General features: G+C 47.4%; 1 protein-coding gene across 2 annotated transcripts; it reads left to right on the forward strand.

Annotated features, from left to right (window-relative positions):
* Window positions 1–471: 471 nt before the first annotated feature.
* Cdip1 (cell death inducing p53 target 1) lies at window positions 472–22,172 on the forward strand. 2 transcript variants are annotated; one of them, XM_059270089.1, is made up of 6 exons: window positions 472–607; window positions 18,165–18,239; window positions 18,749–18,856; window positions 19,121–19,276; window positions 19,929–20,202; window positions 20,300–22,172. In XM_059270089.1, exons 3-6 carry the CDS (start codon window positions 18,772–18,774, stop codon window positions 20,409–20,411), a joined length of 627 nt encoding a protein of 208 aa, XP_059126072.1. In that variant the 5' UTR covers window positions 472–607; window positions 18,165–18,239; window positions 18,749–18,771; the 3' UTR covers window positions 20,412–22,172. The 2 variants fall into 2 exon arrangements, with proteins under 2 accessions (XP_059126072.1, XP_059126071.1); XM_059270088.1 differs by lacking the exon at window positions 472–607 and adding an exon at window positions 777–935.
* The last annotated feature ends 352 nt before the right edge of the window (window positions 22,173–22,524 follow it).

Genomic DNA, 22,524 nt, shown 5'->3' on the forward strand with positions numbered 1-22,524 from the left:
TCCAAACTCCTCAAATGGACTTGGTGACCTTCCAGAGTCCTCACCTTGCTGGCCAATGTGTCTTTCAGTTCTTGCTCATCTAAAGCCAGTTCCTTTCTCTTTACTTCACACCTCGCCCCCAATCTCCTTTCCTAACTTCCCTGCCCAGAGGCAACACTCCATACATAATTCTGTTGGGACGTTTCGCGGTGCTGGGCATTTTGCGGTTCTTTTGTATATTGTCTGTCAGAGTGGAAGCCGCGTGAGGGCAGGGACAGCTGGTGTGGTTCTCAGCTTCAAACACAGCGCCTGGACGGCCTAGGGCAAGGGTGGTGCCTCTCCCTGGCCCGTGCACAGCACGGCTGGGCTGGCGGAGGGATGGGGCGCAGGCAGCGCCTGGCTTCCCCGCAGCCGACACTCCTAGGGTACTCCCACGTGCTTATCTCACGCCTGCAACGCGCCTCCACTGACGTCACCCAAGCGCGTCACGTGTGCGCTAAGCTCCGCCCTTCGCTGCGAGGCCAGCAGCTTGGGCCTTTCTCCAAAGCCTAGCTGTTTCCTCTTAACCGGGTGCGATAGCCACAGCTCCTCCGCTCCTGCAGCTGCGCCGTGAGGGGCTCCACGGACGGTGAGTCGCCCCTGAGACTTCGCGGCGGCTTCCGGTGGGACCCCTCCCGCACGCCGAGGCGGGGGCTGGGCTACGAAGCCCTCAGCCCGCGTGACCTAGCCCACGGAGCCCCGCCCTCGCCCCTCCCGCGCGGTGGGTGCCGGGAGTCGTAGGCCCCCCCTGCCTCAGGGAATGCTGCGGTTGCGTAGCACGACTACAAGTTCCAGGGTCCTCCGGGTGCGGGGGCGGTGTGCGCTCCGAGTCCGCTGATAGAGGGGCTCTCCGGCGCACCCGGCCGGACCTGCGCGGGTCTCTGTGTTCTTCCGTCCTCGGGTTCCTGGATTCCGAGGTAAACGGGGCTGAGGTAGCGTGGTGGAGGCCATTCCCGCTGAGACGCAGAATCAGGGAGGACAGTTGATTTCGGCGTGGCCGCAGCTGCTGGGCTGCGAGGGACTGCTTTTCAGGGCCTCGAGCGACAGGGCCTGCAGACCCGGGATTATCGGCCGGAGAAGGGCCAGCCCACTCCGGTGATCTCTTATCACGCCTTTCTACATTTCTGTCAGGAAGGCTTGTGTGCCATTCTCCTCGGGATATGGAGGGTAGAGGAACGGCAGTCAGTCGGGGAGGGTCCCCGCTCCAAGCCACCTCAGAAACCCGCGGTTGACCTTGGCGGCCCCGGAGGAGCCCGTCTCGGTCTCCCTCCCCCGCCCGTTTGCAGGTCTGGACGTGGCTCTACGAGGCGCTCCCGCAGAGCGTTAGGAAGGCAGTGGGCTGGCGGAGCCTCAGGCCATCCAGTACCTTGGAGGAGGTGGGTCCCCTGGTGCTCTAACAGGTGTGAAGGAAGATGGAGTGAACAGCGTAGGGTCCTCTGCATCAGAAAGACCTGGAATTTCCCCATCTCCTAGGATCTGATCGAGTAGTTAAGGAGTGAGGCCCAAAAATCTGCATTTAGTAAGCCCTCCAGAAATTCTCATGCACACTTGGTACAGAGAACCTGTGTCTCAGGAGTAAGGATCAGGGGCCCTGGGGGGAGGGCGTTCTGTAGCTTTTACGTCAGTTTTGCAGCATACTCCAAACGGGGCATTGTTTGAGCAAATAGGACTGCTCTCCCTGGTACTTTGCTTCTTCCATTGGGGCTGACCTGACTTGGGTAGGAAGGGATGGGCATGTCAGCTCTTCTTGCCCTCTGTTCATAAGAAGAAAGATATTTTCAGTCATTCACTGTCCTGAAGATCTCCTCTACCCTGACGTTTAATTAGGAAAAATTCAACTCATACAGAAAATGTTGACTTTTACAGTGCACACCCATGGACTACCATCTAGAATGTACAATTATCATCGTCCTTTATTGTGTACCCATCCAGCAGTCTCTTATTTTCATGCATGCCAAAGTACACTGCAGATAACAGTATATTTCCATTCCTGGTAGTTAAGCTTACATATTATTAACTAGTCTTCGAAATCTTGTTGCTTATTGATTTTTCAACCTTGGCTATTTAAAAGTCAGTCTGCCTCCCAGCCCTGAAGATCCAGAGAGTTTCTCATAGGATGTGGTTTTAGAACCAGGAGAGACCTTTACATAGACTCTTAGAAGACTTAAAAACAGCTGATCATGCTTCTAGAATCAGAAATAGGGAGTGTGTAAAGAGTACTTGAGGGAACAAAACTGTTTTGAGAGAAAGAAAATGGAATGTGTCCCAGAAGCCTGGTTGTCCCAGCAGATTATGCTGGCAATAATTAAAATGAGCTGTCTGTTTGTTTAGCCCTTAGCCTTGTTCTCTTGGCTCATTTTGTATGTTACAAGCTTGCCCAGTTTGAACCTGCTGGTGTGGTGGGTGTTTTCGAAGCTCTAGAACAGGGTCGAGGTACACAACCGGTACCCTCATGGTACTGATGAATTACGGCTATAGCTTTGAGTCCTACGGGTCTTTGTACTTGTTCTATAGCTATGAATTATAGCTATGACTGTTACACACCCTGTTCATTTGTAAGGGAGAAGAAACAAGCTCTGTAAAAATTCCCTGCTTTCAGAAACACTACCCAAGGGTTGGGGATTTAGCTCCCTGGTAGAGCACTTGCCTAGCAAGCGCAAGGCCCTGGGTTCGGTCCTCAGCTACCCAAAGACAGAACCGTAAAGAGCACACAGTGTGGGAGATGCTGCAGTAAAAGGCTTGTCATTTATGTTATTATGAAGGATGTTCTAGTAAGAAGTCAGAATGTAGGGAGTTCTGCAGAGGAGTTGGTCTTTCCTGGGGTGAGGAGGAGAGTCTGGCGAGAACTTAGAAGTAGATTATACAAAACAGAAATGGGCCCATTTCTTGGAGCCCACAAAAGGCTCCATCTCCACCCAGGATTCTCCCAAACACTGTCTTGTAGGGGAGGCTCTATAGTAGTACACCACTGCAGAGGAGAGAGCAGGCCAGGCCTCAGCCCTTCCTTAGGGCCCTACCCTTCCAGAACCACCCACCCACCTAAGCCTGTGGCCCCCTGGGCCTACCTGGTGCCTCAGAACTCTGGTGGTGATAATGGGTTCTGGGACAAGTATTTCCTAGACTTGGAGATGGCAGACCACACACACTGAAGGTCCATCGTTGTGACTCGGGAACTTTAGGAAAAGCCATTTCCCTTCTCAGAACCTCTTATGTTGCATTTAGGCAAAGAACACCACCCAGACTAGATGAAAATCTGTGTCTTCCATAAGTGCTGAAAAGATTAGGATTCCTTCATGATAGACAAGAGAGAGAACATGGAGCTGCATAACATAAAGAAGTCTTAACAAACAGCCTGGTGGTGCACCCCTGTATTCTCAGCTACTGTAAAGGCTGAGGTGGAAGAATTGATTGCTTGGGTCCAGGTGATGGGCAGGGGGTGTTGGTTTACAAAAACACATTTATTCTTCCTTTGAAAGCAGTTGTAGTCCATTTTCTTTATAGAAAATAGTTCTCATCACCATGCTTCTGATGTGTGAGTGCTGAAAGTCCTTGATTGGTCTGTCTGTTGGGTGATCTAGTTCAACAGTTCTTAATTACAGGGGGTCAGAGGGGTTCAGCTGAAACTGAAGGTGCCTGATAAGCTACATATTCAATAAATACTAGTTTAGTCTGAACTCAGATCCAGGTGCATGCTGGGTCTGGGATTTTCCTTCTAGAAGAAACACCAGTGGACGTAGGTAATAAGGTGTCAAGGTTATTTGAGTGTTGTTTGAGAAGAATTCTAACTTTTTTTTTCTTTTTTTTTTCTTTTCTTTTTTTTTTTTTTCGAGACAGGGTTTCTCTGTGTAGTTTTGGTGCCTGTCCTAGCTCTCGCTCTGTAGACCAGGCTGGCCTTGAACTCACAGATATCCGCCTGGCTCTGCCTCCCTAGTGTTGGGATTAAAGGCGTGCGCCACCACTGCCTGGCGAATTCTAACTTCTTACTCTTTGATGGGTAGTTATTGTTCAATGCATTAAGTACAACAGCCTTACAGGTTGGGGGAATGGAGTGAGATTTCAATGCAGTGTCTGTTGTGTATTTATTATTGCGCCTCGGCTGATTCTCTGTCTAGAATAGTGGTTTTCAACCTATGGGTCGAGACCCTTTGAGGAGGTCTAACAACCCTTTTACAGGGGTCACCCAAGACTATTAGAAAACACAAATATTTACATTACAATTTATAACAGTAGCAAAATTACAATTATGAAGTAGCAACAAAAATAATTTTATAGTTGGGGGTCACCTCAGCATGAGGAACTGAATTAAAGGGTCGAAGCATTGGGAAGGTTAAGAACCACTGGCCTAGGGGATAGTCTAGGCCTAGCTTTTGTAGCGGGGAAAGCATCAGGAGTTCCCACACAGTGACAAAGCAGGCCTTCACATCCTGAACTAACGGGTTAGAGGGAAAGGACCACAGAAGCGGGCGCTGTGCTGGCTCTACTGGGATCGCTCTTCTTTGGAGCCGACTGTGATTCAAGAAGGGGCATTTTTTCCTGTTTTGATTTGGGGAAGGGGTTGTTTTGCTTTGTTTATTTGTTTTTGAGACAGGTTTCTCTAGTGTAGCTTTGGCTGTCCTGGAACTCGTTCTGTAGACCAGGCTGGCCTTGGACTCCCAGAAATCCACCTGCCTCTGCTTCCTGAATGCTGGAATTATAGACGTGCACCACCACCACCCTGCTCTTTCCTGTTTTTAACTTTGACCAAAAATAAAGGCACTTTCAAAAGAAGACTGAAGTCTACCTCAGCTGTGGCTGTGCTGTGGCTCCGGAGCAGAGGGTAGTGGGCATTGGGGTTAGGAATAGCATAGGATGTCCACTGAGGGTAATCCCAAACCTCATGAACTCATTTATTCAGCAGGTGTGTACAACTGGTTCAGAGAAGTACAAGGTACAGTGGGTGGGGCTGGAGAGTAGGTTTGGGACATAGGGCTAAACCTGGACCTTTTCTCTCAAACTTTGGTCATTAGATGAGATAGAGGGTTTGTTGTGTTTGTTTGTTTGTTTGTTTGTTTGTTTGTTTTACCACAGAATTAGAAGTACTAGTTAAGGGTTAAAGGAAATGTTTCAAATTTTCAGGGCTGGAGAAATGGCTTTGCAATTAAGAGCACTTCTCACTGCTTTTCCAGAGAACCTGGGTTCAGTTCCCAGCACCTATGGTGACTCTAGTTCCATGGGATCCTATACTCTCTTCTGACCTCCTCAGGCACTCCATGAATGCAGTGCACAGACACATGAATGCAGTGCACAGACATAGATGCAGGCAAAACCCCATAAAATAAAAGTTTAAGAAAGTTGGCTGCTGACAAGATGATCAGCAGGTAAAGGCATTTGACTTCAGAGTTCAATCCCCAGGACACACATAACAGAAAGAAAGAACCGACCTCTTAGGTTGGCCTCTGACTTCCACAGGCATACCGTGGCATGTGAGCCCACACATATACACAATTTACTTATGTATATGTATACATGTATATGTATATGTGTATTTTTTTTGGAAAAAAAATGTTTGGAACTCCTTTCAGCCATTTAGTTTGGTGACTGGGTGTGGCATACAGAAATAGGGCCTTCTGGATGGGGAACTCCTGCCCAGGAGTATGAGCTGAGCTGTGAGCTGTGGAGAGACTGTCCCCAAGTACTAGTCTGGGTCTGGGGCATAGTGTTTGCACCTCTGCTGCGAGAGCCTTGGGCCCTGGAACGCCCTGTCTGCCATCCTGCAGGGCCCCAAGCCACAGACCTCTCCTGGTGGTTAGAGTCACCCAATGGTCTTACCTATTCTGTAAATTCTTCTGAAGGGTGCCCCAGGTCCCCAGGTGGATCTGTAGGGGTACCTGAGAACTGAGACAGAATTATCACTGTCAAGGGTGCAGTGAATTGTCTGAATTAAGGAGCGGAGGAAAAGGAAACTAGGCTAATGATGGATTCGTTGAAGAAAACTGGCCCATGTTCAGACCTGAAGAGCCCTGCCCTGTTGAGGGAAGAAGAACTCACGTGATCATGTCTTGGCTCTCAGATTTCCCAGGTGTTCTATATCCCCTAAGGCTTGGGCCTTAGTTTTTCACCCCTGGTTGTAGTCAAGCTGGGCTTCCACATATGCATGGTTACCTGCTTGGCCTAGAGATGAGCCACACTAGGGTCTATTTCTTTGTGGTTCAAACTGGCCAAAAAGGAACTGTACTTAGCACTGCCAGAGGTACCCAAGTGCTGTAGGGTTCTCCCCTCTAGCAGCCCCCTGTTTGATAATGGTACACCACACAGTGCAAAGGGAGACTGGGACAACTTAAGTACCCCCCACCCCATTTCCTAGATTATTCAATGTAAAAGAGATCTGAGCCCAGTGCTCTCCTGACTGCTTCCCTGTCTCATTTCGGGAGCTCCCTAGGATCCCCTCTCTCCAGTCCGCTCAGCAGGCCTTTGCATCTGACTTCTTGTCTGGACCTTTTCCCCACACTGCATGTCATTCACATTGCCTGTGCTGAAATGTTTCATGTTCAGCAAAGCCTTTCCTGTGTAAATTAAGCTCTGTGGCACTCCTTCCCTAATTGTTCCTCCATCACTGAACCACTGTGTTTACGTTCTATTTATAGCTCCCTTTCCCAATCTGTTAAGATGTGTCTCCCACCTTGATGGCCTAGGAAAGTGCCTCACAGATAGCAGACACTCAGTACTGCCTGAATTTCAGTTGTCTTGTCTTCCTGTGAACGTATCAGCTCTGAAGGCATAGGGCCATGGTAGGTTCACTCTTCCCTCGAAATAATAGCAAATGGAGAGTTGAATTCTTGGGTGCACAATCATTAAATTAGTTTTAAAGTCAGCTGGTAAGACCTTATGAGGTCAAACTGCCCTTTAAAGTCCTGTTGTGTGTTTTTTTTAAACTTTATGTGCATTGGTGTTTTGCCTGCTCTATGTCTGTGTGAGGGTGTTGGATACTAGAGTTACAGACAGTTGTGAGCTGTCATGTGGGTGCTGGGAATTGAACCCAGGTCCTCTCAAAGAGCAGTCAGTGCTCTTAACCATCTCTCCAGCCCCTGTTATTTGTTTTTGAGCCAGGGTCTTATACAGCCCAGGCTATCTTCAAACATTCTATGTAGCTGAGACTGGCCTTGAACTTCTGATCGCCTGCCTACACCTTCCAAATGCTGAGATTGTACATTTGTCCCACCACACTGGGCGTGGGACAGTTTGAACATTTTGGAGAGTATGACAAGAGGCCTGTGAATGCTGCTGCAGGTGTGTCAGGTTTTTGTTAGGACAGCTGCGTCCTGCCTCTGTTCTAGCATATCTGAGCAGTGGAACCGCCCCGTCACTCCTCAGCCCACTTCCCAATCTGTTGCTCTGTTTCTCTCCTGCTGTAGTGTCCAGTAGTTCATGGCTCCTACCTTTGGATGCTTAGTAAGTGCTTGACACCCAAATGAATGTTAGCTGGGACTTCAGATTTAGTTACCTCTGATGCTTTTCTAGCCAGAAAGGTGAGATATCTGAGTCAGAAGGAAATCTGACAGTGACAACTCCACACATGACGTACATTCCCATTTTCCCAAAGGGAAAACTCCAGAGTTCTCCCATGCCACCTGATGTGAGTGAATGTCCCAGGGTCCCATGTCAACTTCAATAGGAATTTGGCTCAACTTTTATATACCGTGTTATATAATGCTTATAAAATACTAGTTGCCTTCCACTCCTGTAGCACTTTGATTCCTATTCTTCCTGGTTATCTTTGCTAACATCTGTGTAAAGATCCAAAGGGCAGGCTATTGATAAAGATTCCACTATGACCCTAGACTTGGCATATTCAGGTTTGAGGGTCACTCCTTCCAGCCTTTTGGGAGGGCAGTATCTTACTGTATAGCCCTGGCTGGCCTGGAAAAGTAGATTAGGCTGACCTCTAACCCCCAGAGTTTAATCCCTAGTGCTGGTTTTAAAGGTGTATTCCAACACACAGGTCTGTTGCTTTTAAATTACTCTTGAAAAAGCAGTTGACACCAACAATAAAGAGTTGTTGAGAGTCTGGGCAGTGGTGGTGTATGCCTTAATCCCAGCACTTGGGAGGCAGAGCTAGGCGGATCTCTGAGTTCGAGGCCAGCCTGGGCTACAGAGTGAGTTCCAGGACAGGCACCAAAACTACACAGAGAAACCCTGTCTCGAGAAAACCAAAAAAAAAAAAAAAAAAAAAAAAAAGTTGTTGAAGTCTCATCAAGGTCTGCTGTGTTTTGTGGTATTTTCTTTCCTCTTACCAATTGCTGTGACTTTCGTAAAGTCAACATCAGCAGTGACACGTCTCTGCAGCTTATCATCTTCCCCCAAGCAGAACTTTCTCCAAAATGATAGGAGTGACCTATTGCATGAGAGATCTAGTATCTTAAAGATGAGGTCACCTCATTGTTGTGAGAGAAAGTTTGGAGAGGGAGCACATAGCAAATGTGCTAACTCTGAGCTACATGAAAGAAGAGAGCCCAGAGCTTGTTTAGTTTCCAGTGGCTCACAACCATCTATAACTCCTCTTTCAGGGGATCTGATGCCCACCTCTGCAGGTACCCAAGCACACATGGCATGCACTGACACACAAACACATACATATAAAAATTAAAAATCTTAAAAACAACAACAAAAAGCCTTCTACCTGTTGGCTATGACTCTCATGACTACATGGTTTAGCTGCTTATCAGTGTCTTATGTGTTTTCCTAGGTCAGAATAGCAGTCTTCATCTCACTTAGACATCTGGGTAAAATAACCCAGAGACTGTCCATTTGTGTCAGTTCAGTGCAAGCAGATGTCAGGATTTTCTTCCCCAGAGTTCCGTTTTAGTGGCTTAAGTGATGGGTCTTTAGGCTTGTGGTGTTTCTAAAATTAGCTTTCAGTCATCATGGCATGCCTTGGAACAGGTGCGACAACTTGTTTATCTCTGGTTGTGCCTGAAGCTGTAGCTCTTTCCATCCTTTGCTCTTCATTTTCTCTCTTACGTGCACTTCCATCCTGTTCTATACCAGCAGCAGAATATATGGAAACAAGCTCCTGAGCACTGAAACAGCTCAGAACAGAGCAAGGGCACAGGACCATGGGGGAGCCTGGGCAATGTTCTTGGCTCAGAACCAACCATTGCCTGCCTCGGGCAGACCCAGTAACCTCATCACTCTCTAGTGTATCATGTGTCCCTTAGGGATTTGCTTGCCTGCCCTCCTCTATCAAGTCACTTGCTGGCTCTCTGTGCAAGCCCTAGTCTACTTGACAGTTTGCCAAAGCCCAGAAGAGAGATGAAAGTCACAATACCAGACCTAGAGAGACCCAGTAAAAGATGCTTATGACTTCTGAGAGGGAGAGTTCTCAGAAGCTCGTTTCCCTTGCATGCCATGGAGAACTCAGTCATAGTCTGAGGCACCTTTCTGGATTCAGAATAACAGATTTAACAGTTTTTTTCGGTTTTTTGTTGATGTTGTTGTTGTTTTTTTGAGACAGGATTTCTTTGTGTATCCCTTGTCGTTTCAACTTTGGCACAGTGGTTGCTCCTTAATCTAATGCTATTTCAGCCAGCAATTGAGACTCTACAGTTACTGGCCTGCTTTTCTGGCAGTGGCCTGCTCAGGCCTAAGGCTGGCCCTGTCGCTGCTGCTAAAGGTAGTTTTAACTATCCTAATTATAAATAAGAATTGAGATTCAAAGGCTGGAGTGAAAACCTGTGAGCTCAGAGAAGCTGAGTAGCAAATAGCTAACCCTCTCTCTTTGCTGGCGTCTCTGAAAAACCTGTGCTTCCACCCTGCCAAACCAGAAAAGGCTGTGCCACTCCAGATCCCTCCCTGCTACTTCCTGTGTCTCTCTCTGTCTCCCAGATGCCCTCTGATGCCCCATGATTACTTTCTGTCAGCTAACTGCTAACTCAGCCTCTTGACCCAAAGTAATTTTATCTAATTAACACAAATGCAAACTTGGGGTACACAATGTGATTGAATATCCCCCAACAATCCCCGGCTGTCCTGGAATTCACTTTGTAGACCAGGCTGGCTTCAAACTCACAGAAATTCGCCTGCCTCTGCCTCTGCCTCTGCCTCTGCCTCTGCCTCCTGAGTGCTGGGATTAAAGACGTGTGCACCACCTCCAGGCCAGTTTTGAGCCTTTTGAAGAAGGAATCATTGAAAGGAGTTGCTGCTCATCATAGAAAAACTAGACACTACACTCAAGTAAAAGGCTTCTGCATTTGTATTTAAACCTCCCAAGATCTCACTACCCAGATGTAGCTGGCTTTCTTGGACTGCCAGCCCCCAAATCATGACACGTAGACTTATTAATTATGACTGCTTGGCCTTAGCTTGGCTTGTTTCTAGCTAGCTTTTTTTTTTTTTTAATTAACCCATTTCTATTAATCTGTGTGCTGCCCTGAGGCTCATTTACCTCATCTGTGTACTGTCTGTCCATCCTGCTTTCCTGCTTCCTTCATGGCTGGCTGGCTGGCTGGCTCACTGACTCGCTTGCACCTTGCTTCAAGTGTTCTAGACTGAACCACATCCCCTGCCCTTGATTTTCTTTTGTTGTTGTTGGGTTTGTTTGTTTTGTTTTTTGTGTATATGTTTTTTGTTTTTTGTTTTTTGGAGACAAGGTTTCCCTGTATAGCCCTGGAACTCACTTAGTAGACCAAGCTGGCCCCAAATTCAGAGATCCTCGTACCTCTGCCTCTCAAGTGCTGGCATTAAAGACACGTGCCACCACACCCTCCTCAATGGGGGGGGGGGCTGTTTTGTTGCCCCCCCCCCCTTTTTGAGATAGGGTCTCTCTGTGTAGTTTGGAGCCTGTCCTGGAACTTACTCTGTAGACCAGGCTGGCCTCAAATTCACAGAGATTCACCTGCCTCTGCCTCCTGAGTGCTGGGATTAAAAGTGTGCACCACCACTGCCTGGAGCCCTTGATTTTTTTTTGAGAGAGGATCTCTATGTAGAGGCCATGATTGATGGCCTCTGTTGCTAAAATTCCTTTCCTTAGGAGATAATAATGTCTGTCCCCTCTTATGGTCCCAACAACAAACCAAGGAGTGACTCTACCAGAGTTTACTCTGGGTAACCACTGGATTTATTAGGCTTATTTACAGAGCTGTGCGTAGTGACCTTAAAGCAGTCCTACTGAAAGGTTTGATCCAGCATAGATGATGACTTTTCCATAGCTATGTGCAGTCAGGAGACAGGGATGGGGTCTGTTTTTAAACAATAAAAGCATTTGCCCCAACTTCCTAGCCTAACAGACTATATTGTGTGACATGCGTAGAGAAAACCATTTAATTGGAAACTTAATGGGAGTGTTTTGATAGTTCATCACCTGGAAAAAAAATTGTATGCCTTTCAGACCAAGTAACATTTATTTGTAATGCTGGCTTTTCCCTCCCATAATTGGAAAGGTTTTTTTCTAATAATTGGAAGTTGATTTACCAATAATTGACTAAAACAGGTTTACTTCTGTTATGTGGAAGAGTTAGAGGTGGTTGGAATCTCCATGGCTATCCTTAGTACTGGCTTCTCTTGCTCCATGACTGCTATACTACTGTAACAATGTCCTATGGCCCAGCCAGCAGGAAGGAGAAAAGGGTGCCTGGTTTAGGCAAGCTGACTTCCCTCAGTGCCTTGCTGTGGCCCAGGCACTAAGGCCAGCCTTGGCCAGAGCTTAGTCAGATGGTCATGGGAACTGTAATTAGGGCTGGAGTGTTTTAATTAATCCACTGATTTCATAACAGAAGGAAAAAACACAGGAAGGATGATTTTGGGTGCAGCTAGTGTCTGAGCCACCTACTTCATGAAGCTGTCATTCTTCCCAATCTGTCACTGTTATTTTCAATGTGACATAATCATAGCCTTGATTTCATTAGGAATGGATGATGTTTCTTTGCATAGTAGTTCAATGAAAAGCATCTTCTGATATAACTACTACCTGTTACTTCCATAAAGCCTGCTCTGACCCAGCATTTGGAGTTTAGTTCTGCCTCAGAACATCATTTTCCAAAAGAAGTCAGAGATTAAGGAATTTGTGTAGGGCCTCAATGATTTTCATGATGCTAGAGTGCCAGAAAGACCTGTATTCTTAGTATGTCATTGATGGTCAAGAAAGGAAGGTGACACGTTTCCATTGCTAATTGGGTTGGGCTTTTGTTTGTTTTTTTTTGTTTGTTTGTTTGTTTGTTGTTTTTGAGACAGGATCTCACTATGTCACTCCTGCTGTTCTAAGTTTTTTTCTTTTCAGTACAAGAATTTGAATCCAGGGCCCCATGGATTCTATTCTAAGCAAGTGTTCTACCACTGAGCTATGTACATCTCGCCCTGCTAGTGCCTTCTAAGTGCAAGGTTGAGTGGTTCTGAGGATCTCAGCCTGAGCATGTCTGGGGCTGTCTGCTCACTAGTTGTGTCTGGGATCTGAGGTCTGGAGCTTAGAAGCAGTCACTGTAGCTGGGTCCTCCCTACAAGCCTCAAGGCTGCTGTCCTCTCCAATAACAGTCACCCAGTCACTGTCTCCTCTTCTTCTTTGCCTGTTGGACTTTGCTTTACTGGACTCTGTCTCCTCCAAATCTTCCTCCTGGGCTTTAACCCCAGAACACTGATTTTTCTGTTTTTGTTTTGTTCTGTTTTGTTTGTTTTTAATGGGATCACTGAGTAGTTGTTGGAATGAGTAGTGACTCAACTGTTGATACCAGCCCAGGTGGCTGGTTGTTCCGAGAGAGCACCAGCCATCTGGATCTCACCTCACATGGCCCCACATAGGCTTATGCTAAAACCTGTCCTTGGGGTATGGGAAAGGTAGAACAGCTAAGTCTACTGCCCAGAGGCCAGTCTGATCCACTACAATAAGGGTCCTAATGCCCGTTGGTTGTAATGACCCATCACATTGCATGGCCTTCTACCCGGCAGATGCCTCATGCTCAGCAAATGGGAGACTGGGTGAGGCCGAATGCCCTGCCACTGGCCAGATGCCTGAAACCTGCTCTAAGAGATAGAGGAGCCCGTCTGAGGCCAGCAGGTGTCTTAATCCAGGGCTGTCAGGAGACGACCTCTGCAGCAGTGGTAGTTAGCTGATCTTGAGAATGCAGTTCAGCAGCTGCACCCCACTTCCATGCCACTGGATCTGAGGTAGAATGCTTTCTCAGGGGTGTTGCTGACTTGGAGAGCTCCAGGCAAGTCCCTACTTGTCTTAAGATACAGTCCAACAGGAGAGCAATCTAGAGGATTTCTCTGAGGCTGTGACCTCTGCTGTTTTAGGAATGAATGCCACAGGGCTGGAGTACTCAGTCTGGGTCTTGCTACAATGTCTCAGAATAAAGTTGTTGCAAGTGGTCCCATGTAGCATGATCAGGGATCAGATCAGTCCAGGATAGAGGCATTAGTCCCTGGTGAGTATTAGTAACCGTTTCTTTTTATTCAGTGTTCTTGTGGTCCAACTTCTGCCCTCCAGCAGAGGACATTTTGGACCCCCTCTGGTAACCTTTCTTCCATTATGAGAGGAAGGCAAATGAGTAAACCAAGCCGAAATGGAGAGCTGGGTTTAGTAAGGTTGATGTAGAGCCCATGTCCCAACTGCTTGCTTAATTTAAAGAGCTTGCACAGCAGCAGGTGCCTCCCTGAGGTGCAGTCCAGGTGGAACAATAACAGGCTCTGCTCTCCCTGGAGAGACCTAAGACTCTAGGTATCTTTGACAGTGGAAAATTGACCCTGCCTTTAGACATTTAGTATTGCTTTCAGTCTAGTGGGGTCTCTCCACTACAGTGGTGTCTTCTGCAGCCTGGGGGAGGGTTTCCTGAGGTCTCAGCTGGAGGTCAGACTACCTTATTAGTAGAGCAAAGACAATATTAGTTACCTTGACTCTGCATTGTATTGGCATTTGCATGAGTGGCTCAGAATCAGATTGGAAGAAAGCATTGGAGCCCGAGTTGGATCAAGGCAGGGGCACTCACCTGCACTAGCCTTTACCACTACACACAGCATGCACATACAGGCTGGTGCCCCATAAGGAAAGGTAGCAAAAACTCTATTCTTACTATTTATTTACTTACTTACTTAATTTGTTTATTTATGTTTTTTCCAGACAGCGTTTCTCTGTGTAGCCTTGGCTGTCCTGGAACTTGCTCTGTAGACCAGGCTGGCCTCAAACTCACACCAAACTCACAGAGATCCAATTGCCCCTGCCTCTACCTCCCAAGTGCTGGGATAAAAGGCATGCGCCATCACTGCCTGGCTAAAGATAGGTTTTTATTAGTCAAAAGTCAATGGTTACCAATGAGATGGCTCTGTGGGTAAAGATGCTTAGCACGCAAACCTGATGACTGCCACAGAAAGGTGGATTGAGACAACTGACTCCAGAGTTGTCCTCGGCCCTCCACACATGCCATGGTATGTGCATATAAACACTAAAAATTTTAAAAAAATTATAGCAACAAGAACTTACCAAAATGAATATGGTTAAACCTTTTCCATTAGCTTTACATAAAGCCTTCTCATAAGAAAATGGTTATTAAACTAAATATAACTAATAAACAGCTTAACAGTAACAAGGAAAAAACCTACAGGATGAATTTACATGTCATCCTGTGCAGGAGATCCTGCTATCACTATATCATTTGAATTTTAGTATATGTGCTGCCAAAGCAAGCACACCTTTATTAATTCTTAGTATGTGAGTACAGTATTGAGCCCGTGTGTGTGTGTGTGTGTGTGTGTGTGTGTGTATGTGTGTGTGTGTGTGTGTGTGAGAGAGAGAGAGAGAGAGAGAGAGAGAGAGAGAGAGAGGTGCCTTGGTGCCTGTGGAGGTTATGAGAGTGTTGGATTCCTTAGAACTGGGTGGTTGTGAGCTGCCATGTGAATGCTGAGAACTGAACTTGGGTCCTCTGTAGGAGCAACAAGTGTTCGTAGTTGCTGAGCCATCTCTCCAGCCTCTGGTTTGAACTTTGAGGCATTGTCTCACTCTGTAGCTCAGTTTGGCTTCAAGCTTACGGCAGTCTTCCTACCTCAGCCTCCCAATGCCGAGCACCACCTAAATCTGTAATTGATTTGCCACTGTTAAAATCTATTGGTGATCTATTGGTAAATATTAATTGGCGTTTTGAAAACTTAATCTGCCACTGTGAGCTTGATAGTTTCATGACACTTCAATCTTTCTGATGTTGGGGATTGAACCTAGGACCTTGCATATGCAAGGAAGTTGCTCTCCCGCTGAGCTATATCCTTGGCCTTGATCTATTGTTTTAATTCTTCATCTTTTGTTTTTAAATATTTAAGAGAGATTTCTAATATGGTATTGATAAGTCTGCATATAAGTCCATTTGAAGTGCTCAATAATCAGGTGTAAAGAAGTCCACAAGGAGGATAAAAAAGAAGTCCACAGAACAAAAAGTTTGGAGAACCATTGGTGTGTAGACCTGGAAAAAGTCATGTCAGAAAGTCCCTCTAAGCCTTGTCCTCTCCGTCACCTTTGCCTCATCCCCTCGTCTTCAGTCCTGTGAGAGCCTGTGCACAGAGCTGGCCAGGCTGGTTGCCCCATGTCTCAAGATTCAAAATTCCCCTTTCCTCTCTCCTGAGCTTTGCCACACTGGGACTTGGTAGTATGCCTGCTGCCTGGCACTCTAGGGACTAGAAAAGACCATGGGAATATGCTGGTTACCCTCATTTGCAGTGTGTAGGACAGTTTAAACCAGAGAATTAAGTTTACTCTAAGACCCTATAGCCATTGGCTGTGGCTAGGAGATATGCACCCTGCTGTCACTCCCCTCCAAGGGGCCCTTTATCGGTGGCAGGCTGCCAGGCTCTGCCTTGGCCTTAGATCAATTGCACTGTAGAATGAATAGTTGAGAGCCAAGTAGAATGCCTGGGGCAGTTCTCAGGGCCCTGAGGCCTTGTGCTTGGAACTCCTCTCTGGGAAGCAAAAGACCCAGAGAAGAACAACTGTACTTAGCATACCAGGAGGAGTCCAGTCCCCATCTCTCTCCCTTTCCATACCAAGTGTCTTAGTTTGCTTTATTTGTTGTTGTGATAAAACACCATTACCAAAAGCAACTTGGAGAGGAAGGGGTTTGTTTTAGCTTAAAGCTTCCAGGTTACAGTCTATCACCACCAAGGGAAACCAGGACAGGAGTTCAAGGAGAAACCTAAAGAAAACACTACTGGATTGCTGCCAGACTCACAGCTCCTTTTCTTACATAGCCCAGGTCCACCTGCATAGGGTTGATACTGCCTTCGGTGGACTGGGCCTCATCACAAGCAAGAAAATGCCCCACAGACATACCCATAGGCCACTTTTACAGAGGCAGTTCTTTGAGGTTCTTGCTTCCCAGGTGTGCCAGGTTGACAAAATTAGCCATCATACCAGGCAATACTGTCCTTCAGGGGCCTGTTGTGGAATTGTGTTCTTTCAGAGTACAGCCATGTGCTACATAACAATGTTTTGGTGAAAGTTGGATTGCATGTACAAGGGTCCCATAAGATTAAGTGTTGTCACAGCCTTCTTAGTTTCTATAATCTGTGACGTTTGTACTACATGAAATTGCCTAACAATTTATTTGTAAGAATAATTTCCCACTACTTATTATGTTTGGTGCTTTTGATATATTGACTGAGCTGTACAACTATCACTGTGATGTAACTGCAGAACACTTTCAACCCCTCAGCAGGACCCCCTCCCCCATGGGATGTACTAGAGATTAGGTTGTATGTGTGCCTGGGACAGGGGTTTTCTCATACAGGAAGGTGGAGAGACTCTGACATGCTAAGACCATGGACTTGAGGCCAGGTTTGTCTGATTCCAGATCTCTTTATTGTCCATTCTGTTAACCTGATACAAGCCAACCCTTTCTCCTCTTAATGGAAGATGAAATGGAGTTCTAGTGCTCTGCTGACCCCATGTTACAAGACTGTAGATGTTTCTCCTTGGAGCTGAGTCACATTCCATATAGCCTGGGATGGGAGTCGGGAGTAAAGCAGTTTGCTTTAGTTCATGGCTCCATAGAGTCTCCTAAGTTTTGGTAGGCACCCCAGAATGTCAGTTCCATCCTTGCTCCTGTGAAAACCCCCATCTGGAAGTCCTTCAAAGAAGCAAGAGCTCAGTCTGGTGGGTTAGTGTGGCCAAGTAAAGGTAGAGTTGCAACTCCCTGGTAGAACTTCAGCAGGGTGAGGGGAAGCCAGGTGGGGCTGTACTGCTGAGATGCCCATCAGGTTTCCATCCCATGGTTGCTACTTTGAAAAAATAGCCCCCAAAGCAACTGAATGAAATGTACATGGCATTTCAGACTCAAACATTATCTGTAGGTTGGGACTGTGAGATGTGAGGTGGCTTTTCAGAAGAGTGGCCCTATATATAACCCAGAGTAATAGATAGAAGCTCAGCCATGGGTCTGCCTGTGGAAAGGTGGGCTGAAGCTGCAGTGTGGTGCAGGCAAAGAGCCCTATACTCAGGTTGCCTAAGTGACTTCCTGCAGAAGGCATGGGGGTGTTAGGCTGCATTGGTCACGAGTAGAGTTTCTCAAACTTGTCAATATTGAAATTGAACCCAAAGCTTGAATCTGACCCCTCTGCCCCTACCACCGATTTGTTAAATTTAGAAAGCAAGGTGTCCTGGTGCATGCCTATAATAGCAGCATTTGGGAAACTAAGGCAGTAGGATGGAGAATTGGAGGCCAGACTGAACTACACAGTGAGACTATTTCAAAGAGGTAAAAAATGAAGTTGAAGAGTTAGGGACAAAAAGAATCATGAGCCCCAGGATCTCTCACCCTTGGCAAACTTGGTACTTCTGTCTGTGTGCTTGGACATACTGTAAGGGCATCTGCTTCTCTACCAGTGCCTTGCAGCAAGTACTCAGGACACTTGATGGGATAAAAGTGTTTCTCTTGCCTGACTCTTAACTTTTCATACCTTCCAAGCAAAACAGAAGGGGTAAAGTCAGTTTCAGACACCAACCCACAGCTGATTCCTTTTGCATTCCTTCAAGCATGGGATTTGGATCTGGGGATTGAGAATGGTGGGCACCCAGAGGATCCAGCAGCTGTGCCACTTAGGGGGGGAAAAAGGGTGGGGAGTGGTTAAAGCTGTGAGTAAGCATGGTGAGTAGCTCACCTGGAAGCCTGTGGTTAAAGATGTTTTCTCTTTCCCTGAAATAGCCTCCTGGATCCCTGTCTCAGCCAGTAGCTGAATTACTCCACCTGCTTTCATTCTCTGTGCACCAAGAATCTGAGGTAAGAAATCCAGAGCCCTTTCCAAACCCTGCTACAGCAGCCTGTGGTAGAAGTCCACTCCTCCGTGGCTCAGTTAAGAGTTGGAAGACTGGGTGCCAAGCTTCCCTGGGTAGAGGTAGGGATCAGGTTCCCAGAGAGGATTGCTGGGACTTGTCCTTAGAGTTCTATCCTTACCCTCCAGCTTCTAAAGAATTGTGGGTGGAAAGTGTAAAGGTGGGTTGTCCCTGGCAGAAATAGAGATCCCAAGTGTCAGAGGGAGCCCAGTGGTCACTGATGCTCCCAAGGTCACTGAACCTAGCCACCAACCCTGATCTTCCACACACTTAGATTTCCATTTGAGGAAAGTAAAAGGTGGTAGAACTCAGGTACCTGAGCTTGAACCAGAGAATCCCTGAGAGGAGCCAGAGAAAACACTTAGGTGCTTGGGCCTGGTGGGCATCTGAAGATGGTCACAACCTAGTATGTTGGCCATGCATAGAAACAAGGAGCTGAATTTATTTTCCCCCCAGGTCCAGGAGTATCAGCAGCAAAGATGTCTAACGAGCCACCCCCTCCTTATCCTGGAGGCCCTACAGCCCCACTACTAGAGGAAAAAAGTGGAGCCCCACCTACTCCAGGTAAGGATGTCAGATTGCCCTTGGTAGAGATCTGGGTAAGGTCCCCAGATGGGATTGCTAGGGCTAGTTCCTTATGTCATTAGCTATTGTCTTGAGGGTCTTTCCTGACCTTAGCCTTCTGGTGTCCCTGTTGCAACTCCCTCTCCATTCCAAGTGTGGTTGAGGCTTTTCACAGTGAACTAATCCTGCTTCAGGGTCACCCTGTGCCCAGCCTGTGTGTAGAGACCAGCTTTAGCCGCTGCCTTTCTGCCCCTCTCTGTCCAGGCCGCACTTCCCCAGCGGTGATGCAGCCGCCACCAGGCATGCCACTGCCCTCAGCTGACATTGCTCCCCCACCTTATGAGCCACCGGGTCATCCAATGCCTCAGCCTGGCTTTGTACCCCCTCACATGAATGCAGATGGAGCCTACATGCCTGCAGGTGAGTTGGGAAGAGACTTGAAGGAAGAAGAGGCAGCTGCCACCTCAAATTCACTGTGGGAAGGCATCAGTCATGCCATATGAAATGAAAATGGTGGCAAAGGAGGAGCTTGTCACCCAGTGAGGGAATGTTATAGTGGTTCATGCTGAGGACTGTGGTGTGGTGGGGCTTTTCCCTGTCAGGGACCTAAACCCCCAGTGGAGGCCTGGGCCTTTGCTCACCAGTAGCTTCAGGCCCAAAGTCTGTGGTTCCTCTAGTTTCTGGGGTTGAGTTGGGTGGTCTTTGGTATATTAGACATTGACATGCAAAAACTTTGTCGACAGGAGAGGTATGATGCTTTCCCTCTTGTTGCTGAAGCCCTCACCCTTGCAGACGTGGAAGAACAGTCTTGACATGACAGAGGCAAGGGAGTTAAGGAGAGGTGGACTATGCTCCCATCTCTGCCATATCTGTCTTGGTCTCAATGTGACAGAGATCTAAAGACCTGGGTCATAAATGGTCACCTTGAGCGAAGGTCTGTTCCCACTGACACTTTGGCCCTCTTGGAAGTGGCAGGAGGCTGTGGGCTATGCCCTAACTGCTAGGATCATGTGTTTTATGTTCTCTCAGCCAGCCAGTCAGCCAGCCAGTGAACTCTTGTGTGTTGTTCCAGGTTTCTACCCTCCTCCAGGCCCTCACCCACCTATGGGCTATTATCCACCAGGGCCCTACCCACCAGGGCCCTATCCTGGCCCTGGGGGCCACACGGCCACAGTCTTGGTCCCATCAGGGGCAGCCACCACGGTGACAGTGCTACAGGGAGAGATCTTTGAAGGTGCACCCGTGCAAACAGTGTGCCCCCACTGCCAGCAGGCAATCACCACCAAGATCTCCTATGAGATTGGCCTGATGAACTTTGTACTGGGTTTCTTCTGCTGCTTCATGGGGTAGGTATGGGGTGCTGACAAGTGGTGGTACTACTGGGGCTCTGTATGCTGCCTGACCTTGTCTTCAGACCTCAGCCTATCTCTGTTTTCAATTCAGATGTGATCTGGGCTGCTGCTTGATCCCCTGCCTCATCAATGACTTCAAGGATGTGACGCACACGTGTCCCAGCTGCAAAGCCTACATCTACACATACAAGCGCTTGTGCTAACGGAGCTAGACTTGGACTCCCCCATCTATCAGTCTGGCCCCATGTGCTTTGCTCCCCATGCTCAGTGGTCACTACCCCTCAGCCCCCACTTAGGGTTGGAAGTTCTGCCACTGTCCCCTGGAAATCTTGTCCTCACCTTGCCCTTCCCTGAGCATCCAACTCTTCCAGCAAAAATTACGTTGGATTTAAGGCCAAGAGCCAGTGGGTGGCATGGGGTGGCACTGATCTTGTGTGTTGCTTGGGCATTTGTAATCCAGAAGATAAGCTGGAGAGGGTCTCTTACTGGGGTCCTCATTCCTTTCTGCATAAGGTCCAGGCCTGGTCCTTACTCTTCTTGGGATCAAAAGCACCCAGAGCATTAATAGGTCCCAGACTAGGGCCTACAGTGAGGGTTGTGCCTGGAACCACAGTTGCTTCTGATCTGCTGGAATGAGGTCAGGACATCATCTAGAGTTAAGTGGACCCAAGCAAGACAGGGTCTTAAGGCCTGGGTTTATGTGGAGTATGATCTCTTGGGTGCCAAAGGTGGATTAAGAAAGAAATAATGACTGTCAACTCTGGGCATCAGAACTCTCAGGTATGGAAACCCAGGACTTCTACCACTGTCCAGGAGCTACCCAAGAGCTCCCTAGTAATAAGGCAAAGATGACACTGGGCTAGTTTAAGCCCTGGTAGCTAAGAAGAACTTGCCCTTGTTCTCACCTAGCTTACTTGGGAGTCAGTCAATGTGCAGCTCTCCTTTCTGGCCACACCTCTGTGAACCCCTATATCTTCTGGGGCCAGAAAGAATGAATGCCCATGAGCCTGTCCTGTTTACTTTGATGTTTGTGCTGTGTATAAGTGCAACTTCTGCCTGGTGGCTTACTGACAGAGGGCCGATCAGAAGAGCCTCCTTGTAGGTTCATTGGTCTCTGGAATAAGTGCCAGTCTTTTTGCCATAGTTGGCTTGTTTCCATATTGAGGCACTTAAGTAGGGACAACTGTGGCATTGGGCTGGGGACCAGGAAGAAGTCACAAGTGGTGGGGATGTCCTAGGGACATGAGTCTTGCTCAGGGTGTAAACCCAAACTTGTCTATTTCCTGAATGGTCTGTGACTATGCCCACGTGGATGCTGTGTCCTGCTGCTGTCCCTCTCCTGGTCTCACACTACCACTGCATGGCCTCCTATCACTGTGAACTGGCCTGGTCCCAGTTTGTAGTTTCATTAAATCGGCCCTTTCACTCCCCTGCCCTGGGCCTCTGCTGTCTTGCCTGGTTTCCTTCTTTTCTGAGGGACAGGGTGGGACTACATACAGGTAGTCTACTGGCAGGCAAGAGATTGGGCCTGGGAAACAACACATGTTTAAGAACCCATTTACACCAAACCAGAATTATATAGACTTGTCCTAGGGGGACCCAGCTGTTCTGGGCCAGGGAGGTTTTGGTTTCAGCATTGGTTTCCACTATTTACATAATTAGGTGTCCAGGCTGCAGAGCCTGAGAACTGGAGCCCTGTTCTAGCTTAGTGACCTTCTAACCTGGAGGTGTTGCTCTTTGGTCCTTAAACAAGACAGCACTACTGGACTGAGACCTCATAGTCTGAAGATAAACACTGAAGTCTGGCACTCGGGCTCTGAACCAAGTTGGCCTTGGGAAAACGAACCATCTCAACTGTGAAGGTGGTGAGCTCACCTTTCAAGAGTTTCCCTGCTGTTTTACCATTTTTTTCACATAAGACTTTTACAGGAATAGATTCCTACTAATAAAAATATTTAACTTCACATTTCTATTTTAGACCATGAATTGTTTAAATATAAGTATGTGCTTTTAAAGTAAGAAATCTCAAAGTATTTCTAAGGAAAAAAAAAAAAACACAGGTTCAAGTAGACATTAAGGACGACCTTTATAATGTTTTAGCATGAATACATGGAAAAATAAGGTACTAGGAATTGGCCAGGAGTGTTGGGAGGCAAGCAAGGTATGTATGCAACATGCCACTTTTCTGAGGGACTCTACTTCCCTGTAGACTTCTGGGGACCAGGAGGTAGCCTCACCTACCCTGTGCCAGGGAGGAGGAAGTGTGAGGTGTCTGTATTTAGAGTGCTGTAGCAGCAGGTATACCCATCGACCAGG

The sequence above is a fragment of the Peromyscus eremicus genome, chromosome 8a (assembly GCF_949786415.1).
Source record: "Peromyscus eremicus chromosome 8a, PerEre_H2_v1, whole genome shotgun sequence".
NCBI lineage: Eukaryota > Metazoa > Chordata > Mammalia > Rodentia > Cricetidae > Peromyscus > Peromyscus eremicus.

Bases quoted from the DNA above. Each gene is read 5' to 3' on its own strand.
- Cdip1 (XM_059270089.1), top strand. From the start codon at position 18,772: ATGTCTAACGAGCCACCCCCTCCTTATCCTGGAGGCCCTACAGCCCCA. The intron at 19,277-19,928 runs GTGAGTTGGGAA...GTGTTGTTCCAG, and splicing joins TGGAGCCTACATGCCTGCAG to GTTTCTACCCTCCTCCAGGC. The intron at 20,203-20,299 runs GTAGGTATGGGG...TTTTCAATTCAG, and splicing joins TTCTTCTGCTGCTTCATGGG to ATGTGATCTGGGCTGCTGCT.